The 19,352-nt window shown below is 38.5% G+C and overlaps 1 protein-coding gene across 4 annotated transcripts in view; it reads left to right on the top strand.

Moving 5' to 3' along the window:
* Positions 1-3,397: 3,397 nt before the first annotated feature.
* LOC105446119 (sulfide:quinone oxidoreductase, mitochondrial-like) overlaps positions 3,398-19,352 on the top strand; it is a 55,808-nt gene continuing 39,853 nt past the window's right edge. Inside the window, exons 1-4 of one of the 4 annotated variants that reach the window (XM_031000152.1) lie at positions 3,663-3,815; positions 11,206-11,340; positions 14,019-14,201; positions 18,626-18,850. In XM_031000152.1, coding sequence (XP_030856012.1) covers positions 11,248-11,340; positions 14,019-14,201; positions 18,626-18,850 — 501 coding nt within the window. In that variant the 5' untranslated portion in view covers positions 3,663-3,815; positions 11,206-11,247. Of the gene's footprint in view, positions 3,816-11,205; positions 11,341-14,018; positions 14,202-18,625; positions 18,851-19,352 lie in introns of all 4 variants that reach the window. The other 3 variants (XM_031000151.1, XM_031000153.1, XM_031000154.1) reach the window with 3 other exon arrangements.

The raw sequence follows: 19,352 nt of genomic DNA, 5'->3' as shown, positions 1-19,352 counted from the left end.
GTATATAATTTGTATATGGCTGAAAAGGGCATATCTTCAAGTATCTAAATCCAAAACAGGGTACGGTTCTGCCAAGCCATAATGGAGATACGGCCACAGAAAGAAAGCCAATTCCCAGAACTTTAGAGGGCGCTATTTATGTTTTGCATAGTCATTGGAGCATGAAATTTAGCATGGCTATTAGCAATTATGATATAAGGATAATGTGAGATTTAAACACAAAGCGGAACTTATATGAGAAAGTTATGGCAGTTTTAGATTATTTAGGGGTCCATTTTTCAAGAATTTGAGAGATTTTTGACGGAATCGGTTTCAGATTTGAATTTTGAGTATGAAGATGGCATTTTGAAGGGCAGGTTATACGTCGTAGATGAAAGAACATCTCTTAGACCATCTAGAGGAATTTGCTAAAAGTTTGTAGGATCTAGGCCGGGTAGTGGAGATAGGAAGGAAGATAGAAAGGCCTTAAAATGAACCAGAAACGGACAAAATGGCGCCTTGACTGTTATGCATGAGTTATTTCGAAAATCAAAGAATGTAGTGACCTTGATGAGATGCTAGAGATGATGCCTACGAAATTTGAAAGGAAAAGGGCATGAGAAAAGCACCTAACTAGGAATAACAAGCAGGCGCGGATCCAGGATTTCTTAGGGGGGGGGCCCACTTTTTTTTTTTGGTCCGAAAAAAAAAATCGTAACGACTCAGCCAGCCGCTAAATAAGCGGGGGGGGGGGGGGGGGGGGGGGGGGGGGGGGGGGAAGAGGACACTTTTTTTTTTTTGGTCTCGAAATTTGAAAATTTGACATTTTGTTCCGTTGGGGGGGGGGGAAGTGAGGTCACCTTTTTTAGGTCAGCCATTGGCATATTTTTTTTTATTTTTTTAAAAAATTAAACAAAAACACAGAAAGGGGGCCGGGTTGCTCCAAAATACACACATAAAAAACCGAAGGGGGGAGGGTCAACCCCCTAACCCCCTACCCCCTCCCCCCTTCCGTACGTGCCTACTCGTCTGAAAATAGTTTATCCCCTCCCGCGCAAAGCGCGGAAAATTTTACGTTTCATTAAATCATTAGAAAAAGAAGACGATTCGTTGTACAGTTTTTTACTCTTAAATCCTCGTTTTAATTCATCCCCCTCTCCCGCGCAAAGCTCGGAAGCTTTTACGTTTCATTAAATCATTAGAAAAAGAAGACGATTCGTTGTACCGTTCTCGACTCTTAATCCTTGTCTAAATTCAGTTTTCCCCCCGCTTCGACGTTTCATTGAATTTTTAGAGAATGAAGACGATTCGTTGTTCCGCTCTCGAAAATAATTTAGTTTCCCCCACCCGCGAGAAGCGCGGAAGCTTTTACTTTTCATTAAATCATTAGAGAAAGAGGAAGATTCGTCGTACCGTTCTCGACTCTTAATCCTTGTCTAAATCAATTTCCCCCCCCCTCCCCCTTCCGCGCGAAGCGCGGAAGCTTCGACGTTTCATTAAATTATTATAGAAAGAATTAAGACGATTCGTTGTACCGTTCCCGAAAATTATCCTCGTCTGAATTAAGTTCCCCCTGAACTCCCCGTGCGTAGCGCGGAAGCTTTGACGTTTCATTAATTCATTACAGAAAGAAGACGATTCGTTGTACCGTTCTCGACTCTTAATCCTTGTCTGAATTTCAAATATGTTCTTTGTCTATTCCCTTTTCTTCCTACGTCCTCTTCCTTTCCCCACCGCCCCCCTGGCTACGCGCCTGCTGTCAGATGAACATATGTTGATACCTTGTCCGCCCCGGAAGCTCAGGGGTTTAAGGTTTTAATTTACGGTAAGATTAGCATTCAGGGGTCCGCCTTAGCGGCCTAGACGGGGTCCAGGGGGCAGAGCCCCGGAAGTTCAGGAGTTTAGGCATTTAATTACGGTCAGATGAGCATTATTTTGATACCTAATTGTTACAATGGCAGGTCACTAATTGGCTTGGGGTTCAGGGGGCGGAGCCCCGGAATCTCAAGGGTTTTAGGCACTCAATTACGGTCAGATGAGTATCGAGGGGCCCGCCTAAGGGCTCTTGGTTGGGTCCAGGGGGTAGAGCCCCTTGAAGCTCAGGGGTTTTAGGCGTTTAATTACGGTCAGATGAGCATTTTTGATACCTTATTATTTGTGACACTAGCAGGACACTATTTGGCGTGGGGTCCAGGGGGCAGAGCCCCCAGAAATCAGGGGTTTTAGGCATTAAATGACCATCATAATATTATGAGCATCTAAGGGCCCGCCTTAGGGCCCTAGGTGGAATCCAGGGGGCAGAGCCCTTAGGATTTTAGGCATTAATTTTAATCATAGATGAGCATATTTTGATACCCCATTATAATGTGACACTGGCAGTTAACTATTTTTTCTTTCTCGCTCTTTTTCTTTCTATTTCTCTTTAATATACTTTTTCAAAGAAAGTGTGGGGGAGGGGCTCGAGGAACCCGATCCCCGCCGTTCCGCGGGCCCTGATATGGAGGCATCTCAAGAAGCATTTTCTTGTCTGGCTGTAAATTTAGGAATTTGTCATTTTCTAACAAACGCATGAAGTGAGGAAAATTATCTCATTTCAGCATTATTTGTTAACCACCGTTATGGAATTATAAATAAACCACGTTTTAATTCTATTTCTCCAACCCCCCCCCCTCCTCTATCAGTATGCCAGTGCTCCCCCCCCCCTCCGATCTACACCTTGTTGGCGGGAAAATTGCAACTGATATCCCTTACCTTTCTTCATTCTCTTTTTTTTCCATTCCCTTTCTCTCCTCTTTCACTTTTCCTTCCCTTCCTTATCTCTCTTTTAGGTTTGCTGGGGGGGGGGGGGGGGGGAGGAGGGGCACGGTCATTTTGGTCCCCAACTTGGCCCGCTCCGCACATTGTTGGCGGGATTAACCGCAACTGATCTCCGCTTCTTTTCTCCCTTTTCTTTTTTTCTTCCTCTTTTTGTTCCCTTTTAGCTCTCCTCTTTTCCTTTTCCTTCCTTCTCTCTTTTTTTTTAGCGGGGACGGGGGGGGGGGGGGCTAGGGTCTTTTGCCCTCCCCTCGATCCACACGGGAAAATTGCAACTGATATCCCCCTTCTTTTCTTTTCTTCTTCCTATTTTGTCCTTCCCTTTATCTCCTCTTTATCTTTTTTCTTTCCCTTCCTTCCTTCTCTTTTATTTTTTATTGGGGGGGGGGGGAGGGGGAGGCAAGTCCTTCCCCCCGATCTCCTTCTTCCCTCTTTTCTTTTCTTCTTCCTCTTCTTTTTTTCCCTTTCTCTCCTCTTTCCCTAATTCTTTTCCTTCTCTCTCTCTCCTTTTTTTTTTTTTTTTTTTTTGCGTGGGGGGGGGGGGGGGGGGGGCCAAGGCACGCCCCCCCCCCCCCCCCCCCCCCTGGATCCGCGCCTGATAACAAGCACTACGTGCAAAACGAATAGGATTTCTGGACGATAAGGAAAACCAGGAGAATATTAATGGGGCAGAATGTGAACGAAAACAAGGCAATGACGAAGGTCGTCATTGCAAATACCCCCACCCCTGGATCCGCCACTGCAGAGAAGTTATCTGAGAAAAACTGCCTATCGAGCGGAAACCGGTAACGGTATTTTACATTTTGTTGGATCTCACGCTCGCGCGCACGTACGTAAGCATAAAATGAACGAATCTTGGAGCCCATTCATATCGATCACGTAGGCCTAGCCTAGAGTGCCGATCACTTGGCGTTCTAATTCGACAATCCAGACTCGCCATGCTGACGATCCGAGAAGTCGGTTTCGAATGAAAACATAAATTTGGGAGCTGAATGAGCAAACTGTCGTAAGTGAAAGTACCGGTACATATTAAAGTTTTCGATATTTTAAAGGTTACAGGGAATGTATTAATTATGTAATATTGCTGCCAAATTGGATATGATGAAGACGTAAATAATGATAAACCTGTAGATCTGTAGGGTCTAGTCTATACTCGTAGTCGTAGCATCTAGTTCGGCCATTCACTGCACTACAGTAGCGCACGTAGAACTTGTGCGCCGTACATTTGGAATACGCCCCGAAAAATTACCCTCTAGGCTCTAGGACAATACCCCCCCCCCCCCCTGAAAATGATCTCCCATTAAAAATTACCCAAATTCTTATCGGGGTTGACTTCCCCTTTAATAATAAACTTGGGTAATTTTCCTCGGGGCGGTTGTCCTCCGGCATGTCCGGGGGGGGGGGGGGGGGGTCATTGTCCTTTATAAGGGTTAAAACTTTGGCGCTAGTGTAGTTCCATATCCATTTTTTTAGCAGTTTAATAATAATATCCATTCTTAGCAAAGGAATTTTAGCCCAATTTTTTTACTAATTTCAAATTTCAATCAATCATCTAGATCTAGATCTAGATCTATAGACTATTGCATTTTACACCTTAATTTGGATCACATCAGACATTGGGAAACCCCTGTTTAGGGCTTCGATGTCGATGTCGTCGCTCAGTACCTTCTCTACGCTATAGTATAGCTCTGCACCTCAAACTGAAGCTATCACTTATCAGTCCAAAATTATGCAAACTTCTCGTATGGGATATGGTATTGTGCATGCGCGTAATACCACACATACATGTACATAGGAGCATCACTATCCTGGCTGTGTATTAAAAGCTGCATGTGCTTTTGATTCTCAACATTTCAAACACCACTAGACCTAGTCTAGGTCTAGATCTAGACTATCTATAGAAAAGTCAACTGATTTCACTAAAAATCGGTACTTTAGTGACAATTGATGACACCTAGATAGCAGTAAAAATTAAAATACATTTTTTTTAACTTACGGATGTTAAAAAGAATAATTTAAAAATTCAAGTTGTAAGTCTAGTGTCAAACTTTGCTTACAGCTGACTGTGTTGTGTATGCGGGTCTAATAATACCTGCCTCACACTCAGTCACAGTAAGCATGCAGTGAGGTCAATAGAGGTCAATACGCATTAGCATTGACTCTCTATGATTTGCTGGAGTGCACAATGCCATAAACCACACGAGAAGTTTTCATAATTTTGGACTGATAGCTTCAGTTTGAGTTGAAAAACTATATAAGTGGAGGCTTCCTGATTTCGGATGTGATCCAAGTTCAGGTGGAAAATGTGATATAAGCTTTGATTATGATTAAAATTGATGAAATTAGTAAAAAATTAGGCTAAATTTCCTTTACTAAGAATGGATATGACACTGCTAAAAAAAATGGATATGGAACAACGCTAGCGCCAAAACTTTTAGGGGTGGGGGTAATTGTCCTTGGGGATATTTTTCCGGGGGGAGGGAGTAATTTTCCTGATGATTGTCCTAATGATAGGCTAAAAAGGTGGGCCGAAGGCCGAGATTGAAGCCCCTCCCCCTCCCCCCCCCCCCTCAAAGAATGTTGCAATGATAATTTGTCGTTCGTTTGAGCAACCAAAAATTTTGGTTAACGATGTGGTCTAATAATTTGTAAGTTAATGTGATAATCGTGCAGTTAAATAATTGTCCCCGACTCTACACCGGTAGCATTTATAGGGTTAAGTTTCAGGGGTGGGGGTAATTGTCCTTGGATTGGGGGTAGTTCTCCTGGGGGAGGGAGTAATTTTCCAGATGATTGTCTAGGGGTAATTGTCCTAATCTGATAGGCAAATAAGGTAGGAGGTTGGGAATGAAGCCCCTGAAGAATGTTGCAATGATTATTTGTCATGATGTTTTGACACACGATGTGGTCTATTAATTTGTAATTTAATGGGATAATCGTGCAGTTAAATTTTGTGACAAAATTGTATATGATTGCTATGTAATAATGTTGCAAAAAATGCTTTAAGTTCGGTTCTCCGACAGTGATCCCGATGACAATAATTCCGGCTTTTAAAAGAGTTGCAAAAAGTTTTAATTATGTTTTATGTCGCCGAAGCTTGTGTCGCGTTTCAATCCAGCGGCAAAGCTTTGTAGCGAAAAGAGTGCTTGTTTCTGATACGATAAAGGAGGCATGAAGAGGATTGATGTACAAAAACAAAAATGACGTCATCAACAAAATACATTTTTTGAGTTTAGATGCCAATATGATGACTTTGTTTCACTTTGTACGAGTCAGGGTGGTATGAAATCATATCTCTAACTCATGCTCTTTCCAACTTTAATATAAAAATTGGGGGTCGACGGACTATCTGAAGAGCTATTTCGATTTTTAAAATGGCATGTTTTTGATCAAATTTGCATTATATTGCCCATAGCAGCACGCGCGGATTTTGAACTTTGACGCGCGCTCACAGCCTTATGAAAGGTCAAGAGTGACTGAAATTAATGGAAATTGTCAATTACGGTAAGAAGAATCCAAATCATGTAAAAATTTTGAATTTTGACCTTTTTCGCGCGCTCTGAGTGCTCACAACTTACGCGCTGACGCGTACGGACAGAAAATTTTGAAATGCTCTAAGTTACCTGGTTCGTACTCAAAATTGTTCATGAGTGATTTTCAGCATTTTTTAATTTTGACGTGCGCGTCGTGACATGCACACGGACATGGATTGTCAATGTATTGACCAATGACCTGAAGTTAATGTGTATTGAATTTGGGCAATTTATGATTGTTATGAAGATATGAATGATAACATAAAAACACAAAATGGTGCCTGGATGACACTAAAAAGAGGAGGTGCACGATTCCTGATGATGCCAAAGATACTGTAAATATCTGAAGATGATACTGATACAATTTTTTGAGATAATTGATGGCAAAATTCGGTTGGAGAAAGAAATAAATAAATAATAAATAAGATTCGTACAAACACAATAGGTGATATGCTACTGTGTAGCATGTCACCTAATGATCATTCTCTAATTCCCATTATCAGACATGATTGAGAGCGGTCAACTTGTTTGCTAAAGAGTAACTACATGTATACGAACCATTATTTTGCGGTGGGGTTAGCCTTACAAAGAACAGGCGGTATTCTAAATAAAATGTGGAATATTTCCACTTGTAATTCCAGGGCAGCAGCCCCAGGACCCCTTACACGTATGCTGTTGCTCTCTGAGTCTGTGACAGATGATAATTTTCTGAAATAATTTGATTTAGGCGGCCTTGTCCCTCGTCAGTCTCGGTTCTTAATTTATTGTTTCCTTTTGATTTCTTCTTCATCCTGTCACTATAATTTCTTTATTCTCCCTTTTCTTTTCTTCTTTTCTGTTTTTCCTATTCTGTTTCTTTCCACTTATATCTATTTTCTCTATCAGCTTGTATTCCTCTTCTTCTCCTTTCTCTTTCTTGGCTTCTTTTTGTCTTGCCTGCACAGCAAAAAGCAAGACATAGGCACCGCTTTTCCGATGACGGCGGTGTCAACATAAAAAACTTAACCTAAGGTTAAGTTTTTATATATTTGAAAATTTTGAAAGTATAAATTTTTATTCAATGAAACTTGGAATAAAGAGTTATCAAGTATCCTCAATCATTTGAGTAGAATTTCAGGTCACTAAGTTAAGGTCAAAGGTCATTTCAGGTCAACAAACTTAGACTATGTTGTGGCATCAACTTCAAAAACGTAACAAAAGGTTACGATTTTGAATTTTTAACATAACTTTGAAAGTATACATTCCTCTTCCATGAAACTTGAACATAGGGGTCATAAAGTATTCCCAATCATGTGAGTAGAATTTCAAGTGGCAAAGTAAAAGTCATTTCAGGTCAAAAACTTACACTACAGTATGTTGTGCCATCAACATCAAAACTTAAAGGTATTACAAAGTTTTGGTATGGGGTCATGAATTTGGTTCAAATGAACATATTGAAAACCTACATGCGATCCTACAATATTCAGTGATCATTGTCGTAGTTGAAATTGAGTCTTAAGTTATGAAATTGTAAATAATTAACTCTTTATGTTGTACAGCTCCCTCTCAAGGTCAAGATATAAGTAAGCTATAAAACAATATTTATTGACTAAAATCGACCAATTAGCTAATCCTGTTAGAAAATTATATATCACAACTACATATTGTGAGATTTTCATGGTGGTAGCTACCATTGAACAGTCGTACACTTTATTTGAAATCTATCAAAATTTACTGGGAGCACTGGTAAATTTTTATATTCAAATTTTCTCAAAATTATATGTGTTTTAGGGGCTAAATTTTCTAGTGCTTATAATACATCCACAGGGGCATCCAAATATATCAAAATTGTAACAAATCACTATCCACCCAATTTTCAAAATTTCCCCAAACTTTGTATTTCCTTTAAAGGTATAGACCAGTTCTGGTCATGCGATTTCATTGTGAAAGAAACGTTGTGGAATCGATCAGAAAAGGTTGATCATCTAGCATATAGTATTGGTGTGTACTGCATGGTTCTGGAATCATCAAAATGATAAGAAATTTAGATAGATGTATTAGATGTGATAATTTACCTAAAATATCAATTCCGGGCAAAATTTGTATCATCACGTATTAGTCAAAACATATTCTTTCACATGAGTGGTAATAAGACACTAGGAACATGACTGACAAAGAAAGCGGGCAAAATATACAGTTCCTCAGGTAGGCAAAGGAACATCCCTTCACTGCTATTATGTAAAAATGTGTACAACAGGTGTCACATGCATATTCACCTTTTTACATAATAGCAGTGAAGGGATGTTCCTTTGTCCACCTGAGGAACTGTATATTTTGTCCACTTTCTTTGTCTGTCATGTTCATAGTGAGAGCTTCCATTTCATTTTTTTTTAGAGGGGGGCGTTTCCAAAACTGGGATATACCTTTTAACCAAAGGTTAAGATTTTGAATTTTTATCATAATTTTAAAAGTATACATTCCTATTCCATGAAATTTTAACATAAGGGTTATCAAACTATACACCACTCATGTGATTAGTCTTTTAGGTAACAAATTCAAGGTCTAATGTCATTTCAGGTATGCAAACTTGACTTTGTTGTGGCATCAACATCAATATTTTGAATTTTTAGCATAATTTCAAAAGTGTTTGTTCAAATTCCATTAAACTTGTACCCAAGGGTTATCAAGTATCACATATCATATGACCCAAATTCAAGGTTTTAAAGTCAAGGTCAAAGGTCATTTTAGGTCAGTAGACTTGGATTATGATTTCACAACTTAATATGAGAATTGATAAATCAGTTTTCGTTATTTGTCCATATTTCATCAAAGTTTATCAATCTTGGTACAAATTATAGGAAATAATTCTGATTCTTAGTCAGTATTCACTTCAAAATGCTGATTATATTCAGAGGATTTCATTTTGGGGGGCTTGCTAATGGGCCACCCGGACTATAAATAATGTCCCAACCTCCAGTTTTTATCATATCAAATTACGTAAAGCAGACGAGACCGCCGTTTCCCATGTTTACTCTTCTTTCTATCCCTGCATTTACTGTTTTTTAATCTTTTCCTTTCCTTTTACCTTTTTTTGCTTTTTCGTACTCTCTCCCTCACACACCTCTCCATTTTCTTTCTCCCATTTTTGTGTTTCCTTTCCCTTTAATTCCTCCTCTCTCTTCCAGCTTTTCCTCTTTCTTATTTCTTCCTTTCTCTTTCCAATAGAAATGGCATTAAATGTTGTCACATATTTGGCGCGTGTGTGTGTGTGTGTGTGGGAGGATGTGTGTAATACCTCCCCCATTTCTTTCTTTCACTTTTGTCTTTCCTTTTCCTTTTTCCTTAATTCTTCCTCTCTCTTCTGGCTTTCCCTTTTTTCCTTACTTTCTCTTTCCAGCAGAAATTTGGCGTGTGTGTGAGTATGCGTGAGTATGGGGGGTGGGTTGTAACCCCCTCCCACCTCCTCTCGCAAGCTCGAATCCAGCTTCTCTTTAGGCTGGAGCATCCCTGCACAGACAGGCCGTTACGCACTCCTCTGTACTGACCAGCTAATATTCCAACTTGAACCAAGACTTCCTGTGTTGCTTTCGCGAGCTTATACATGTACATATTCATTACTATGACGTCAAATTGGAAGGTCACTGTTAGCCTAAAGACCTATCCTCTACCTAAGTTAGCTTGAAGGGATGGTATTATGTTATTGCAGAGAGGACAAAATTGAAAGAAAAAAGATTCTAATGCTGCAGCATTTAAAAAAGAAAATTATTTGGAGTGTCATTGCTGCAATAACTAAGGTAAAATATATCTTCACATATTTCCCCTAGACTGTTTGTACAGAGCATTTCAATAAAATGTTTACCCAATTTTGGTAGCTCCTAATTGAAAAGTCATGACCACCAATATGTCTTTGGAATTGCTTTCATGATGAAGAGTAAGTTATTTTCTGTCCAATGATACCCTATTTATAATATTTTTGCCATGGGTGAATGAGCACCTGGGTCTTTTAAAAGTGTTGTCAAAATCGCCTCGGGCTTAAGGAACCAATGTGGGTCAGGCCATATATGCATGTGCTTCTTTATTCTTAAATACTTTAAAAGGTTAAATCATGCCTCGTGCTCCAGTGCTTCATTGTTTAAAATGATGCAATGTAACTAGGCTTTCATTGAACCTTGTTTCAATCCCTAGGATAACCTTCAATTATTTTGAACAGCCTACTAACTTCTTGTTTTGTGATAGCTAAGTCCTCTCTGCTCACTTGTCAACTGCACCATTCACACGCGTAAGGAGCATAAGGTGTTTATCTAAATAGCGAGCAAAATCTCAAAGGTTACCAAAACCATATGCAAGAAAGAACATTTTTGACGATAAATATCAAATAAATTGACAGCAGACTCTCATAAAAAAAGATAACATCCCAGATAAACTTCATCCATTTTGTATCACTCAATGAGAAATTTACCTTAAACAAGGGATGCGAAAGTAAAGATTGTAATCATCATAACTAAGAAAATATCATAAATTTTGCTTGTACAGTAGTAAGCATTTCTTTGAGTTTGAGTTGATGTTGATTTTTTTCTTCATCTGCCTAATAGTCAATGTAAATGAAAGAGCAATTGTTTGGAATGAGATAACACACACATTAATTGCTTTTGACCCACATTCATTGCTTCAGCCCAAACTTGGTACAAGGGAATTTTGACAATACTTGGCAGCATGATTTTGAAAATGGTATCATTAGACAGGGTAATAGTTCTTCTTGACAATAACATATGATTAAGGTCACACATGTAATAACTTTATAATTAGAAGCTACCAAAATTGGGCAATTTTTTTGTTGATACGCACTGTATCAACATCTTACTATGTATTTTTAATTCAATTTCTCTCCTTGCTATCTAAGATTATTAGATAAGTGCTGCCGAAGAAGACTCACTGTGATAAGATGGCTTTGTGCATGAAAGGTATCCTCACTTCTGTTTCTGTGATTGGAAGGCAGATCAGGACTCTGAATTCAACTTCTTCTTTAAAGACAAAGGTAAATTTGATAAGAAGGAGAATTAATATCTGTTTCCAACATTCTACAAATTTTTTCTTTAAGTTTTCTTTAAGATGCATAGTAATGGGCTCTACAAGTACTATTGATCATGAAATCCTTTTAGGAAAGTTAAAAAATTATGGAATACGAGGCATAGTATTACAATGGTTTCAAAGTTACCTTTCAAATCGATCGCAAGTCTTATGCTACAAGGAAATAATATCAAGTAGGAGAAGGATAACATATTGTGTCCCTCAAGGTTCAGTCCTCGGGCACACTTTGTTTTTACTATATATTAATGATTTACCATCTTCTACTAAATATTTTGAATTTAGATTATTTGCTGATGATTCAAACCTATTTCATACTTTTGATAGAAGACAGAAAGATATAGATATGAATGAAGTAAATAACAAATTTGTGGAAGTCCAAAAATGGTGTTTTGTTAACAAGTTGACTCTAAACACGTACAAATCAATGCATAAAACGTTATTAATGCAAAAGTTAAAAATCATGACATTTGGTCACTACAGATGTAACAAAATCTTATCCTGTCCCAGAAAATCAAGATATCTATATTATAATCTGAGTAATGAAATCCTTTAAAATGTAAAAACTTTAAGGGTGCTGCACACCTCGGGCAGAAAAAATGACACTTGTCATTCGTTATGACGGCAGATTGTTCAAAAGGCTGGGATTTTTAAAATAAGTTGTTTGAAATATAAAGACTCAAAATATTTCATGAGAGAGGATGCATGGCATAAGATTTCGAAACTTGCGCTGTACAGCAAATGTTCACTCTTCAAATTGAAATTGAGGATAACAAAATTAGCGATATTTTAAGGAATGGTTCCGCGGGAGAAAATTTCTGTACTGGTCTATGAGATTTTGTCACTGCAACTTATGATTCAACTTATGAAATTCTGACTATTAGCCTTGTTATCGCGTTATCTCAAAAACCACAAGAGAAATGAGGCTCAAACTTGGTGATAGCATGTGTCCTCATAGGTCTGTCCTCATAGGTCTGTCTTCATCAGCCTGAGTTGGCCAAATAGCCCGCTATTTGTGATCTGGGAAATTAGCCCAAAGTTACAAATCACGTCTTCATCAGCTCGGACCTCAAGAAATTTGCTCAGTGTTCGTGCATGCTTAGTGCGAGATGGACCCTTCAAGCTAACAAATTAGTTTATTAAAATACTGACGTGCTCCAGGGTCCAGTGAGACATAATACTACCCAATTCAAACATGTACAACTTAAAGATACTATGTCCCTTTTGCAACCAACATCAAATTCTGTTGAACTTTGTAGGAATTATGAATATGTCAAGTATTTCCTATAATTTGTGAAATTTAAACATTAGCAGTGTCCTAGTATTCAAATTATGCAAGGAAACTTGTTTACCTTCTAGACTTCACTGTCAGGCACTATTGAGTGACTAACTGACATCTTTTTTTCTTTGGTAATAACATACGGTACATAAATGAGCTGTAACAGATAAATGAGCATTTGTCTACATTAATAACCCACTACTTGAAATGGCAAAAATTTAACTGATTGAATCTTTGTTCAGCACAAAACGTACAACCATTCGGTAAAAGGGTCTGAAAATCAGACTTTAACTTAGCTGATTGCAATCACTTAAGTCGATTCAACATTTAATGACCGTTATTTCCCACCTAAAAGTTCTAAATTAGTATTGTCTTTCAAATGCCATTGGAGTTTAACCTTTTCATTTTTTTGGCCTGCAAATGGGACATACAGTACCTTTAAAATAATCGAACAGAATCCAGAATAACCAAAAATACCCCACCAAAACGTATGTCCGTTGGTCGCCAGCTCGCCAAGGTACCATTTATTGCAGTCTCCTCCGTTAGTATTTGTGACCAGTTCATGAATTTGCCAATGCATTGCAACCAGAGAACGTTGACGTGTTTATTTGTATGCTTCTACTACTTGCTCTTTTTCGCTTGATGGGGTATTCTACAGTTGTTCTGAAATAACTTGTATATCTTTGATAAAACGATGAATAATTTACTATGATTAATTCAAAGTCTGCTCGCAGCAATTGTAAACAAGTACTAGTAACAGCAGTGTATACACATAGATTTTCTAGCTAACAGCTGATGGCTTGTGAAGTGTTCGTGCATAGAAAAACTAGTGCCGGAAACGGTAGGATATCGTCATGCATTGTTGGTAAATAGGTCAAAGGTCATTGAAGTCCATTTCTGAATTTGCAGTTTTGGAAACGCCCCCTCTCAAAAAATGAAATGGAAGCTCTAATTATTACCAATTATGTGAAAGAATATGTTTTAACTAATACGTGATGATACAAATTTTGCCGGGAAACCACCTACTAATTGATATATTTGGCAAGTTATTATATCTATCTTGATCGGATAAATATCGTGCACGTGTTGCGTAGTCCTATAAACGTCTTTCTATGTACAGTGCTTGTAACTTTACCAAAACTGGGCCAAATTTCTTATCATTTTGATGATTCCAGAATCTTGCAGTACACACCAATACTTCTTTCACAATTAATGCAATTGCATGACCAGAACTGGTCTTTACCCTTAAGAACCTTAAGAGTACCACTGAATTTGGGGCGGAGGCAAATACAAGACGCAGTCACATTTTTCTTGTCATATCATACTATTGTTGCCTGTGTATGGTACAGATATGGTACAGTACTGCAGCCAAGCCTGCTCCTCAGACAAGCGAGTCCCCTGGGCCAGGTCCAGTGGCCAAGAAGAGCTACAAATTTGTGATAGTTGGAGGAGGAACTGGAGGGCTGGCAGCTGCAAGCTTTTTATCCCGAAAGTTTGGACAAGGTCATGTTGCAGTGGTTGAACCTGCTGAGGTGAGTGAGTTGAAGGTTCAAGTTTTAAGCTGTAACATTAAGTTGTGTTTTTCTTTAGTCATACTGCTAGCGACCAAATTGATGAATTTTTATCATGGACAATGCAGTCCCATTAAAAAAAAAAAAACTTTGTTTGAAATGTTGTTATTTATAACTTAAAACCATTAAATGTTGGTGAATTATTTTTACTGTTGTCCCGCTGCACAGGCGCGTACGCAGGGGGGGGGGGGGTAAATCACCCCCCCCCCCCCCTTTTGAGTGTCGTTTTTTGTTTTTTTGTTTAAATCCTAATGGATGACCTAAAAAAGATGACCCCACCCCCCCCCCCCCCCCAAAAAAAAGTCCTCTTACCCCCCCCCCCCTGATTATTCAGCGGCTGATCGGGTCGTTGCTAAATTTTTTGGACCAAAAAAAACAAAAATATGTCCTCTTATCCCCCCCCCCCCCCCTCCGCATATTCAGCAGCTGGATAAGTTGTTGCGAAATTTAAAAAAATGTCCTCTTAACCCCCCCCCCCCCCCCACTTATTCAGCGGCTGGCTGAGTCGTTGCCAAATTTTTGGCCCGATTTCAAAATGTTAAAACCCCCCTCTTGAAAAATTCCTGCGTACGCAACTGCCACTGCATATGTTATAACAAAACATGCAACATCATGGCCGGGATTTTATAATTTCTAAAGTCAAAGCTAGTTTCATTTATTAGACAGAAATTGATGTCATGGTGTGGTGTTGATCATATCGGCACGCGCAGGGCCATGCATTAATTACTGTCTATTATTTCTAGTACTCAGATTGTGCGTGAGCTTGAGAGCTAGCAGCGCAATGCGCCTTTGAATTGCTAGCTCGTTTCCATGAGGGCTCAGGCCGGGCGGTTATGGGTGCAAGGTAGGGCGATCAGAATCAGTAGCAACATACAGAGGCGGTTTTCAGGATTAGGCCCCCAAAAAAAAATCATTTGGTTGTCCTCGACCGCCCGCTCGTATATACCGTAATTAACGGTGTATAAACCGCCCTCTTGTATTAACCGCACCCCTCTTTTTCGCCCTTAAAAAAAAAACTTCTTTTTTTTTTTGCCGACTCTGTCGGCAGCAAGCCAGGTCCGTGTTAAAAAACCCACGCGGGAGGTGCAGCTGAATGTGTAAGATCATTAATGTAAATTTAAAAAACAGTAGAGGACCTAGGATAGAACCTTCCGGTACGCCATGTAATAGAAGAAAAATTGGAGGAATTATAAACTACATACCGTATTTGCCGGCGTAAAGACCGCACCGCCGTATAGGCCGCACCCCCAACTTTGACATTTCGTAGAGGAAAAAAAAAAACTACAACAAAAAAAACAAACAAAAAAAACAAAAAAAAAAGAGAAAAAAAAAAAACGGACCAAACAAAATGATCGTAATTTTCTTGTAGAACACTCTTTTTTTTTTTACAAACTATACCAAATTCATCAATATTCTTATAAATCAACAAGAAGTTAACCTAAAAAATGATCATAATTTAGCAGATCTTCATCGACTTTTAAGCTAGTACTGTATCGTACGCAGATTTGGTATCCTACAATACCCCTTCCTCGATGTGCGGTGTAATCCGAAATAGCATTTTTCGACCTGCGCAGTTGCGTTGCGCGGCAGCTAGCTCCGTAAGTAACCGCCTGTCCCTTTGTTTACTTTTGGCGATGCAATGGTATGGACTTAGATCTAGATCTATCGGCAGATTTTATTAGAAAAATAAGTTTTTTCGTCTTCATGTCAACTATGCAACATAAACTTGTCGGTAAGTTGTGTGGAGTTATTCTAGAATTGTCCTGTACCGTTGTCTAGTCATGCTACCGTTCCTATAGTCCCATACGTGCAAATGGACGTGATGTTTTGACCGCTGAATTTTGTTGTTGTTGCGTATACGCCGCACCCCGACTTTTTGATTTTTTCTCACCCGAAAATACTGTGGTCTTTACGCCGGAAAATACGGTATTGAGATCTATCAGAAAGATTACTTTCAAACCAAGATGACAGACAAATTTGAGTGTTGTTCTAGTTTCCGAGTGGTGAGTCAACAAACCGATTAGGGCCATTCCATGGTAACTCGCGTTACACCTAATGGGTACATTGACCCCATAATGTGCCTATATCTTTAGAACTGCTAGGATCTGCAAGATACTTTTTTCAAACATGGACAGGGTAGATATAGAACAACTGAATGAAACAAAAAGAAAATTGAAGAACAAACATTTTTAGATTCTTGGATTATTGAATTTTGGTAACTCGCGTTACAAAAAAAGGACATGGTCAATTCTATGAGACCCTCTTTTGGCAAAGTCTCCTCATACTAGACAATCTTGACAAAATCTTTCCTACGTTGATAGTAGGTTGAGACTTACTAGTATAAGATCACAATATTAAAGATAAGAAACAATGGACTAGTAAAATGCAGGAAGCAAATATGTCGGTAACTCACGTTACGGTAACTCGCGTTACATTTTGTCCGGAGGCCATTTTCACCCCTATGTAATAGATTAAATATCCCAGGACCCCTTAGAAAAGGCTTAGAATATGGAAATATATTCATCTTTTTCAATTTAGCGAAATTTTCAGGACAAAATATTACAAGAATCCTGTGTAATCTGCAATAAATTGTTTTTTTTTCATCTACAGTCCCACATGTACGTTTTTGATGATGGTTTGAGATCTTAGGAAATCAACAAAAATGAAAAATAAATTGTATTGAATTTGAAAGGCCCTAATGTTTTATGAACATCCATGGCATAAGGTTAGTGATAAAATCAAAGAATTAACATAAGAGGTACATTTCTTTTTTGATGTCATGTCCTTCTTCTCATGGAATGGCCCATTACTGATTTGGTGTACCGTGTATAAACCGGACCCCCGACTGAATTTTTTTCGGCGGCAAAAAGGTGCGGTTTATACACTGTTAATTACGGTATATATTTTTTTTTGGGGGGGGGGGGGGGGGGGGGGGAGCAAGCAATCTTAAACGCCAAACATACCATTTTATGCATTTTGCAAGGATCAAAATCTGTCCCGTTGCCAGTTTGGTCTTTTCAGTACACAATTCTGTATTTATTAAATTTGCCATTTTTATTTTCTATATTCAAATCAGGTTCTGAGCATTTTTTAACTCATTTTAAAGCCCATCTGTACTAGTTTACAGGAGGGATTAGACCACCCTGCAAAGTCACTGGACAGGTGGTTATCTCATCAAATCAGCTCTCAGTTAACATAAGATAAAGAGGATCATGGGGGACCAATGGTCACCATTTGTTTGCTAAATAGAGGGTGCAAGTATAGCTATAAGTACTGTAGTACAGTGGGGATTTAAAAGGTGCTGTATTTCAAAGCCAAAAATACTTTCTGAGTTGGTCTTGATATTTATTGTACATGAAAATAGTCTTTTACCGTATCAAAGTGTTGTATTGACTTTGTTTAAATGCTTGACATCCCAATGATTTTGGGGTTTTTTTTATGGAAAAATATTTTTTATAAAGAAATAAATAAAAAGATAAAAAAAGACCCCTAAAAAAAGATTTTTTTTTTTTTTTTTTTAAATCCACCTCTACTCCTGCCCCTACTCCAGAAAAGCAATCGAGGACAACCAAATTATTATTATTATTATTTATTTATTTTTTTTTTTTTTGGGGGGGGGGGAACCTTATAGAGGGCAATTTTGAGACTCACAGGGGCAAAATCGCACATTGCCCCCATGTATTTCCTATCCTGCTTCTGACTCATTTAAAGTTGGGTCATGAAATGTGTTAATTTTGTTCACCTCGGGTTTTGTGAACTCCGTCCTAGTGAACATTCAGGAACTATCGAAACCCCACTTCCCTCTCCCCGCTACCCTTCCCCTCTTTGGTTCTGTAATTGTTGAGTCGTAGCGTCATGCCAATTAAGGATTAAATTAAAAGTCTTATCAAAGACATCAAGGTTTTATGCCACCAAAGGTGGTGCCAGAGTCATGTTTTTTTATTGTTTGTCCATATGTCCATCCTGCTTTTCTTTACTGCGATAACTTGAGAACCGTTGACAAAACAAACTTGGATCAAGTACATATGAGCATGCAAGGATGAACTGAGGGTAATTTAAGGTGGAAGAGGTCAAAGGTCAAATGCCTCAAGGTAAAGCAATAGTGAAAAGCTAGCAGAAAATATCTCCTTAGTGCAGTAACTCGAAAAGCAAAACAGCATTACCGTAATCTTGTTAAAATCTGTTAAAATCTATTAAAGCCTTGATCAGAATTTTTCAAATGTAGAATTCAGTGAATCAAATAATGGTCAGGTATTACATATTGAAAGCAGAAATGAATTTGTAATGTACAAGTAGATACAATTTGCCATTGCACAGAAATATCCCATGCACATTAGATGTAACACCCAAATGCTCATTCTTATACTGTCTTACTTTACAAATAGCATCATTTCTACCAGGCAATGTGGACAATGGTTGGTGGAGGGATCAAAACCAAGGAGCAGTCAATGCGCACCATGGCATCTGTCATGCCAAAAAAAGTGGACTGGAAGAAGGATAGAGCTATTACCTTTGACCCAGAGAACAATCTAATAACTACCGAGAGTGGCACCAACCTGGAATATGAGTACCTTGTTGTTGCTATGGGTCTTCAGTTGAACTTTCACGCTGTGAGTTGCTTGATTAACACCCCAAGAAATAATTTGAATTATTCTGAGAGATTTATTGTATTCTTGCCCATTAATCTACAAGATTCCCTACCAAAGTGTATAAAAGAGGCATAAAGCAAGAAAATGTAGTTTCTCAGCACGACGTGGGCATCACCATTTTCTTGTTAATGTGACGTACTATGCGGAGTAGTTTATCAAGTAAATGTATACAAATTTATGGATCCTTCTATTCCAGGTTTGTGTGGTATTTCATTCATCTGCTATTATGCTTTGTACTACAATTGCCAGAACACAAATCGCATAAACAAGTTGGTGCTCTTCTGGGGCGAAGGTTTCGCACCAATGAAATAGATTTGTCAACTGCTATATTCTAGTATTACAAATATAGAGTTACAATTGTTCCCATGTTTTATGTTTTTTACTAAATATAATTTTTACCCCCTCAGCTACGAATTTCTTTTATTTAATAGTAAAGGTGTTATTAATTTAAAAAGTCTATCAA

This window comes from Strongylocentrotus purpuratus, unplaced genomic scaffold (assembly GCF_000002235.5).
Source record: "Strongylocentrotus purpuratus isolate Spur 01 unplaced genomic scaffold, Spur_5.0 spur5_scaffold_6, whole genome shotgun sequence".
NCBI classification, from domain to species: Eukaryota; Metazoa; Echinodermata; class Echinoidea; order Camarodonta; family Strongylocentrotidae; genus Strongylocentrotus; species Strongylocentrotus purpuratus.
The sequence above is the reverse complement of the archived record's forward strand: the minus strand, read 5'-3'. Positions and strand labels throughout refer to the sequence as shown.